At 36.6% G+C, this 10,068-nt stretch overlaps 1 protein-coding gene across 1 annotated transcript in view; it reads left to right on the plus strand.

Moving 5' to 3' along the window:
- The window catches only part of LOC107693009 (lysyl oxidase homolog 4), a 32,092-nt gene that overhangs the window by 8,952 nt on the left and 13,072 nt on the right, over positions 1-10,068 (plus strand). The window contains exons 4-9 of the mRNA XM_016492253.1: positions 4,643-4,668; positions 4,947-5,101; positions 6,688-6,855; positions 8,494-8,501; positions 9,275-9,276; positions 9,462-9,783. Coding sequence (XP_016347739.1) covers positions 4,643-4,668; positions 4,947-5,101; positions 6,688-6,855; positions 8,494-8,501; positions 9,275-9,276; positions 9,462-9,783 — 681 coding nt within the window. The remainder of the gene's footprint in view (positions 1-4,642; positions 4,669-4,946; positions 5,102-6,687; positions 6,856-8,493; positions 8,502-9,274; positions 9,277-9,461; positions 9,784-10,068) is intronic.

Below are 10,068 nucleotides of genomic sequence, written 5' to 3' on the forward strand. Positions count from 1 at the left end.
TGAAATCAGCCGCTGCTTTCATCTAGCCGTGTTCAGTCATAACAGGACAGGAGGATCGTGAGATTCAGAGGAAGCGTGTCGTGATCGGCCCTGATAATGACTGACTGAGACTGATTAAACCAGTTACAGTCACACCATCTTCATCAGCAGCGACGAGCCGAACGAACCCAAAGACCTTCAGCCACCATACGGCAAAAAATCAAATATATTTTTAAATATGTTTCAAAATGGCTAAATACATATGTGTTTCAAAATATATTTATGTTAATATATTTCCTACCAGTATATATTTTTTGTATATTTAAAAAATATATTTTTAAATATTTATATAAATATTTAGTCATATTTATAACAAATTGCCAAAAAATATATATAAATATATTACATACATAAATACATTCACACATGTCACATTGGAAGAAAAACTTTGTTGTCTATAACAAGTGTGAATATGTAACACACTTGAATATAAATCAGCAAGAATTCATATTTCAAAAATATATTTCATCAAGCTTATAAAATACATATATTTAGCATGTATTTTAAAATATATTGTGGCCTCAAAAATATACATTTTTTTGCCGTATGGGATCAAAATGACGTTTTGTGGCAGGGGAATGAAGAAAAAACACAAGGTTTAAAGACATGTGACACGTTTTAGACGTTTAAAAGTTTAACATTTTAACTTGAACACTTGAATGTGTTCGAAATTCTGCAAAAGACACAAGATGCGAGAACAACTTTAAGCAAACGTTCTATTGACGTTACTGGAAGAACGTTGAGAGAACCTTGCCAGAACATTCTGAGAACATTCCCTGTTAAGCCCAAAGTACGCTGCACTTTTTACGCGTACGCTAACGTATGCGTACAGTGCGCGTGACGCAAATTCCGTCACCAGAATAGTACGCGCGCACTATACGCGCACCACCTGATTTTTGGAACCGTACTTTGTACGCGCAGGTCACACATGCGCATTGAATTTGTTTTGCACTAATCAGTTGTTCCACAAGGTGGCAGCACTGTAGACAACAAAACTAAAGAGATGGAACAACAACAACAAATATGCGTTCGACTGTGTGCATATGCTAACGTATACACATACAGAAATGAAGTATACTTTGGGCTTTAGTGCATGTTCACATGTCGGATCTTTTGCAGTGTCTCGCACATAAGCGCCATGTTTTTAAGACGCTGTGTCAAGTTAAAAGAATTTCAATTTCTACACGCAGCGCTGCTCATCAATGTCAGTTCCAAAACAGTGAACCAATCAGAAGAGCCCGGAGGCGGGGCAAGCTTTTGTTTACAGTAGCAAGTTGACATGGCAACTGTTTTATGGCGGAGGCCTTTTCTGAACGCTGTGTCTTTCTTTTTAGACGCAAAGACGCGTTCTGTGTGTTATTCTGCCCACTGCAGCACTGAGAGAAAGTTTAATAAGAAAAACCACAGTTTTAATGAGCAGTATTCATGTGGTCCGGAATAGATTTAATAGTTTTGACCTTTAGTTGACTCTCACTTCACTTTACACTGCAAGTGCTGCTCTTCCTCAGAATCCGTCTTGTTTTCTGCAAATCTCTTCAGATTCGTGATCTAAGTGACGGGTTTGAGTCTCTCTTTCTCTCTTTCTGTGTGGTCTATATTAACCTCCAGCTGCAGTGAGACTGTGCTTCTGCGAGTGATGTTTAACAGCTGCTTCAGTGCTCCACCCGTCTCCGCTCGTTTCTGTCTGTTGCTTCGTTTAAACTCTGTTCATTGTGAGAAAAAGCACCTTGGAAGAAACTCACTAGTTTGACTTTATATGTAGATTAAATGTGTTTGCATTTCAGGCCATGAGAGTAAAGAGCAGTTCACTGGTGTTGTGTTATGGATTAAATCTAATCGTCAGATCTTTATATTTAAATATCAGAATTAGTTTGACACAGATTGCATAAACACACTGAATAGCCACTTTTTGGACAAAACAGGTTGTTAAAGTCATCAGACACTTACGGCAAAAAAAATACATTTTCAAATACATTTTTTTATATATTTCAAAAAGTGGCCAAAAATATATTTGCAAAAATAAGTTTCAAAATATATTTACTATTTTTTTACCAATATATTTTTTGGAAAATATATTTAATATACTGTATATTTTACAAAGCATTTAAAAATATACTTTGTCCGCCACATATTTCAATCTAAAAAAAAAAAAAAATCACATTTGTCACATTTGAAGTAACATTTAATTTTTTTGCCTAGAACAATGTGAACATATGATGCATGTGATTTTATGGCATTTCACAAAACGTCCCAACTTTTCTGGAATTGAGGTTGTATGTGTATATATATATATATATATACATAGGAAATGTATTTTCTTGCCCGTGAAATACATTCTGAAATATATTTTGGTTGAAACTAAACATATTTTACATTTCAAAAATATTGACCTATTTCAGATGCGGCCAAAATTACAACAACAGTGTTACATACACATATATTTAATTGTTTGATCACAATTATTGCTAGGCACAATTTAGCAGTCTCTGGATATTGGTAGGGATGTGTCATAGCGTACATACTAAACTCTACACCCTTAAGACATAAAATACATCAGTAATATCCGCTTGTGATTTTTAAAGCCTTTACTTGCTGTCAAGTGTGTAATATGGGACTGCAGAGGGACATCAAACCAAACAGATAAACTCATTTACTCACTACTAGTGGCAAGCTATTCTAGTTTTTTATATTTAAACTCATATTCTACATAAATATTGAAAGAGTCGCAGACGTTGAAGTCATGTGATAGTGTAGATTGTGTTTAGGCTTCAAAAGTTGTGTTAATTTGTGAAGATTATTATAATGAACAAAACATTATTTTCTGCAACAATCCAAAAAAGCCAATGGAAAAATCCTGTTGGGTTTCCTCTGAAAATACGTCATCACTGCAGCCTCTCCTAAACCCCGCCCCCATAGACGTGTCAGCCAATCAGCTTACCTGAATGCCTTTGGCAAGTGACCTGCACTGCATTCAGGGTACACTTTTGCTTTAATCAGTTCTTGCTTTCCCTGGGAATCAAACTTACAATCTTGGTGTTGTGAGCGCCAAACTACAGGAAAGCGCAGGAAACATGAATGCTGGTGTTTTGTGCTGTTCTTGTCTCTCGTTCTGTCTGTTAGGTTTATTTGGCTGATACTCAGACGCTGCTGTGTTTCAGATTCTAGACCAGAATACACCCGGGCCTCGTTCCGCTGTGTTTTCATGCTGATATATGGACGGGAAACACAATGGTCAGAGTTATTGGCCCCCTTGGTAAATATGAGCAAAGAAGGCTGTAAAAATAAATCTGCATTGTTTATCCAATTGATCTTTCATTCAAAAAACACACAAAAATCTAATCTTTCATTGAGATAGAACAGTTGAACGTGGGGGGAAACCTCATTAGGAAATAAATTATTTTTGTGAATTTGTTGCCAAGGGGGCCAATAATCGTGACCACAGCTGTATTTATGTGTGTCTGAGATGAATGAATGAATGAGGGATTTATATAGCGCTTTATTGTGTTTTCAGTAAGTTTTAGTCTAATGCACTGCCATTACCTAGCCTTGCAAACTATTACTAAATAAAAGTATTAAACAAAATAGGAAATATTCCTAACCCTGCACAATTTGGCCCAAAAAAATTGTGATTATATATCTATATGACTAATAATAATATTATTATTATTTATTGCTATTATTATTACATAAAAATACAACAAAAATAAATAAATATTCCTAATCCTTTTGGCACAATTTGGCCAAAGCAAAATGTAATAAATGTATATCAGTATAACTATAAAATATTATTATTATTATTAAATAGAAATATTAAAAAAAAAGCATAAATATTCTTAATTAACTCCCAGCAATAAATCTAATAATAATAATGATTATATTATTACTATAAAGTATGAAACTAAAAAATTCCTAACCCTGCACAATTTTGCCATAAAATTGTGATTATATATCAATATGACTATAAAATGTTCCTGTGGCTCAGTGGTAGAGCATTGCGTTAGCAGTGCAAACGTTGTGGGTTCAATTCCCAGGGAACACACATACTGATAAAAAATGTATAGCCTGAATGCACTGTAAGTCGCTTTGGATAAAAGCGTCTGCTAAATGCATAAATTTAATTTAATTTAATTTAAAATCATAATAATAATTGGATTATTATTATTACTGTTTTTAATTAAAAAAATTAAACAAAATAAAAATATTTGTAACCCTAACAATTCTTCTAACTTATATTTACAAAATACGATAAAAAGTGTTAAAAGAAATAATGTCTTCTTGTCTTCATTTATTAATTTTCAGACTTTCAGCAGAGAGGCTAGGCTTATTGACAAGTATTTGTGGTGTAACATTGGTCCAGCAGTTAGTCCAGGACTAACCAGCATAAACCAGTCTGGAGACTCACTGAGTTACTCAGATGTTGTGGAACACAAAGGCCCTGAATGCTTACTGCTGATCATACACGTCACAACAATACATCAGCATGATGATGATGATGAGTTCCCAACATGCTGTCATTTGTTCCATCGTCTCAGGTTTGGGGTTTTGCCCTGGTGTTTGAATGCCTCTATTTTCAGGGTAAATGTTCTGAATTATACACTGTCAGTCTGTTCTTCAGTGGTGAGGAGGAGAGTAAGAGACACGTTTGCTGGTGACTTCATGACCCAACCGTGCACTAATTACAGGGAGTCTCGTCCATACGCATGTGTCTCTCCGTCCCGTCTCTATTAAATGCTTTCATTTGGCCCGTGTGTGTAATTTACTGAATCCAGTGTCCACATCACACATGCAGGCCAGTTGCAGTTTTCTGCCGAACACAACGCGCTAATGACTACTTCTAGCAGGTAAATGGGCTTGTGGTGTCCAGACATCAGCACGTGGAACATGTGTTTGTGTTTGTGTTTGTGCAGGTACAGGTCCGATCCACATGAACGCGGTGCAGTGTTCGGGCCGGGAGAGCTCCATCACACAGTGCCGCTTCCAGGAGGTCCAGCGTTACTCAGGCAAACACTCCCAGGATGCATCTGTCCGCTGCAACGTCCCCAACACCGGCCTGAGCGCGACGGTACGTGCCTGAGCACGACGGTACGCGCAGAGACACTTACTGTAATAGTACAGTAATCTTCCGCTTTGAGTCATTGGCAGCCTGTAGAAGCAGATGGTAAAAAGTTGTGAAATTTGGCACACTGGTCGAGGACCGTATGCACATTCATCATAGCAAATTTAGAATCTCTAACTCAAACTCTCTAGCGCCACCAACTGTCCAAAGTTGCACTTATGTTATTCCAATAACCGTAAGGACTAGAAACAAAATTCTTTAAATTCTTTGCTTTTTTTAACTCCTCCTAGACTGTTGCTCTGTTTTTCACAAAAATCAAACTAGGTCGTCTTCAGATCATGCAGAAAAAATCTAAGTGAAAGCATTCAAATTAGTCAAAGCATTCTTGAATAACACGCGAACGAATTTGACGAAGAGCACGCCATAGTGGTTGTGGCTGTATCTCTGCAACACTTTATCGTATTCAGACCAAAGTTGGTGTGTGTAATGACAACCATGACCTGAGGACACCTGCACAGTTTCAGCACAGCGCCACCTAGTGGACAGGAGATAGAATCCATAGATCATGCCAACAACATCGATACCAATTATGCTATAATCGTCCAAAATTCCTATCCTGTCTGAGTTTGGAGTTCATTTGGAGGACTAAAGTGTAGACTTTGTTATAAATTTTTTACTTGTTATATTATAATATTTTATTTACAAAGCACCCCAGCTTAATGTCTCTAAAAAGGAGTTTTTTATTTTCTTTGAAAACTTCTAACTTCTCGTTGACTGTTTGTCTGAATTTCACCAAATTTGATTCAGGTCACCTTCTCATCATCATGACAAAACGTTACGAAATTCAAGTTGATTAGTCAAAATGTTCTTGAATAACACAAGAACAGATTCGATGAAGAGCACGCCAAAGTGAACATGAGGCTGTATCTCTGCAACACTTCAACATATTCTGACCAAACTTGGTGCGTGTTACGACATCCATACCTGCACAGTTTCGACATAACGCCACCTGATGGTCAGGAGTTAGATTCCGTGGATCATGCCAAGAACAACGATACCAATTATTAAATGTCCTAGCTGCCATTTTGATTTTCTTTGAAAACCACCTTTTTCAAACTTCTCCTAGACCAATTTTCACCAAATTTGATTCAGATCATGATGGCAAAAAAGTTATGGATTTTGTGCTAATATATGTCAAACTGTTATCGTTTAGCACATCCACCAAATTTATGGCATGATGCCGAAATGGTTTTGAAGCTGTAACTTTCTGACACTTTACCATATTGAAACACTGAGTGTGTCATTGTGACCATCAATTTTGTCACGGCGCCACCTATTGATCAAAACTAATTAGTAATTGAATCGTGATTGTATTAATGACTTTTCAACAATTTTGCCTTAAATCATCTATAAATGTCTTTTTGCAGTCGTTCTGATGTTCCCTGCCATGCTCCTCATTGTCTCTCTTGTAGTGCTTGGCCCCTTAAATGCTGTCAGAGTACTGTAGTTAGTTATAGTTTGAGCAAACATGAAGCAGTGATATTTCACCTGACGAGTGACACTCGGGCTGCGGTGTGTCCCGTGATGCTCAGGTGCGTCTGGCGGGCGGGCGGGAGGCGGCGGAGGGCCGGGTGGAGGTGCTGATGGAGGTGAACGGTCAGCAGCGCTGGGGCTCCGTCTGCAGTGAGAACTGGGGCATTAATGAAGCCATGGTGGTGTGTCGACAGCTCGGCTTCGGCTTCGCTTCCAGAGCCCATCAGGTACATGACGTTAACTCTAATTTCTAAATGAAATTAAATATGTCAAATAATACAAATATCCTTTGTGTTTAATCCCATTTTATTAACCAGTGTCTTGGCTGCTGACCTTCGATGATCCAATTCAACCATATTAATATGCAAAAATTACTCAAACTAGCATTTGTTCTTTTTTTATTGCTGAAGAGTGTTGAACTTTCTTATTCTGCGTACTGTACAGACATTAATTTACATTTCCTTCCGCCTGTGGCGTATTCATTTCACTTTTGTTGTGAAAGGGCTTTTATATTTGCCAAAAATAGAACTTTTTATATTAAAAATAAACAAGCAAAGCCTGCCCAGATTTAAAAAGTAACGCAAAAGTAACATAACGCATTACTTTCCATAAAAAGTAACTAAGTAACGCATTGTAATGCATTACTTTTAAAAGTAACTTTTCCCAACACTGGCCGTCAGTAGCTACGTTTCCATCCAAAGTTGCTACTTTAGCTATGAAAATTTGAATATCACATAAAACATATGTGAATAAACCCCAAACTCCATCCCATGTGTTCAAGAGAATAAAATCGTGACTTTCTTGGAAACTGGCGCAAGGTATTAATAGTAAAAATTAAAGTTGCTGCAACCGGGGAAACAAACTTGTGGCTCTTTTTTCCAACATAATATATGACTTATTATAAATAACAAACAGGGTCATGTGATCTTGTGTTCGGATGCCTGATGTTTGGGAATCAATCATGTAAGACAGTTCTGATAGATAATTACACTAAATCAGTTAGATGATGGACTTTGGCTCAGGTGTTTCAAAATGATTAACACAGTATTTGAGACGGTGTGCGATGGGATCGATGTGCTGGTTAATCCAGTTATACAGTCACATGATCGGTTGATGTAAAGTCAGATGCGCAATGCGGAATTTATTTGGTAAATGTGTTCATCGTAGTTTATGCAAATTTGTATCTGATAAAAAACTTATCCGACTCAATTGAGTGCATACGTTTTTTTAGAACTCATGCGTATCTTGCCATCTTATCATCCAGCGTTTTTCGTGCAATATCCTCAAATTTGCATAAAAATAGGTGGATGGAAACATAGCTAGTGCGACATTTCTTATGGAGATTGTTCTGATCTCTTTGTCATCACACTGTGAAAAAACTGGCCAACCAATAGGATTTGTGCATTTGCTCAGAGACGCTGCTGTTGTCAGAAATGTGATTTCTTTGTGCCAAAGGTTTGTTGGTGTGTTTATTAAGACTCTCTCAGCTCGACTGTTATTGTGCTTGAAGCTTGAAGAGACCCTTATGAGCGACTACTGAATAATCACACATTGAAATAAGACACAACAGAACGTGATCATGTCAAGCTGCTCATTCAGTGTCAGATTATTTAGTAATGGAGAGCTGAATGTGTTTCACTGTCACTGCTTACACCCGCAGGGCTTTTGTTTCCCATGCAGAGGTAATTACAGCCCTGCACAGATTCAGGGTTAAAGCCTGTTTAAAAGCGGCTCTCGCTAAATAGACGGTGGAGAGGAGCGTGGAAAATATTTGATAATGTGCATGAATTAGCTGTAATAGGGGGAGTTATTAGACTCTGGGTGGATTCCTGTGGATTCAGTCTCGTGTTCGGTCCGTCCCGCAGGAGACCTGGTTCTGACACCTGAACACAAATACATATGTACATATGCACTCACACACACACACACACACACACATATACACACACTCTCAGGTGCTAGACTAGGATATGACATCAGTCTCCAGGACTTCATATCATATCATATTGATTATTATATAATATATTAAAATGTAACAAAATAATACATCTTTTAAAAATCATTAAAAAAAAAACTTACTGAAATGAATTAAATAAATACATTTCAAATTAAAATAAGTACATATTTTTTAAATTATCAAAATAAAACATTTACTAAAATATTAACTCAATCATACACGTCAAATTAACAGAAATATTTTTAAAATAAATCACTTACTACAAAATAAAATAAAACACTAAAAATGTTTTGACAAAAATATCAAATTAAAATATAAATAAATAAATAATAAAACTTTTAAAATAAAACAGTAAATATTGATTAAATCATACAAATGTCAAATTAACAAATATATTTTTTAAATAAGACATACTAAACATTAATGAAATCACAAAAATATAAAATAAATAATTTTTAAATAAAACAGTAAAGTACTTACTAAAAATTAAATAAATCATAAAACAAAATAATTTGAAAATTAATACACAATAAGAAATTGTTTATTTATAAAAATGTCAAATTAATATAAATAATTTTAAAATAAAATCAAAATAAAATGCTTACTTAAAATGAATTAATACATACGAATGTCAAAATAAAGTAAATAATTTTAAAATAAAAACAAAATGAAAACCCTTACTAAAAAAGGTGTAATATTTTATCAGTTTACTTACATGTCATATCATCATTACCCATGATCATGCAAATCTGTTGATAAATTATTGAAATATTAACTTAAAATCTCAGTGACTTAAAGTAAATATTTCAGAAGGGGTTCAGGCGACCAAAAAGTGTCGGTTTAATATAATATTTTGATTAAAGTGATTTGCTGCAGTATGTTGGACATTCATGCAGCTGTTAAATGTGCTGCTCTTGTGTATATGTGATGAGCGCGTGCTGTGTGTGTCCTCAGCGGCTCCGGATCTGGTGATCGACGCGCAGCTGGTGCAGGAGTCTGCGTATCTGGAGGACCGGCCGCTGCACCTGCTCACCTGCGCTCACGAGGAGAACTGTCTGTCGTCCTCCGCCGCGCGCATGAGCTGGCCCTACGGTCACCGGCGGCTGCTGCGCTTCTCCTCACGCATCATGAACCTGGGACGAGCCGACTTCAGACCACGAGCCTCGCGAGAGTCCTGGACCTGGCACCAGTGCCACCGGTGAGTGTGTGTGTGTGAGTGTGTGTGTGTGAGATGGTCACCTGTGTGTACTGGTTTATATATCCTGGTGGGGACTTAAACCTGACTACACACAGACTCATGGGGACTCGTGTCACGGTGGGGACCTAAATTGTGGTCCCCACGGGTACAAAAGCTTATAAATCATACAGAATTAAGTTTAGAAAATAAGAATTCTAATTCTAGATTAAGAATAGAAAATACGGTCTGTACAGTATAAAAACCATTACGTCTATGGGATGTCCCCACTTTTCACAAAAACAAACC

The sequence above is a fragment of the Sinocyclocheilus anshuiensis genome, unplaced genomic scaffold (assembly GCF_001515605.1).
Source record: "Sinocyclocheilus anshuiensis isolate Anshui unplaced genomic scaffold, SAMN03320099.WGS_v1.1 scaffold1200, whole genome shotgun sequence".
NCBI classification, from domain to species: Eukaryota; Metazoa; Chordata; class Actinopteri; order Cypriniformes; family Cyprinidae; genus Sinocyclocheilus; species Sinocyclocheilus anshuiensis.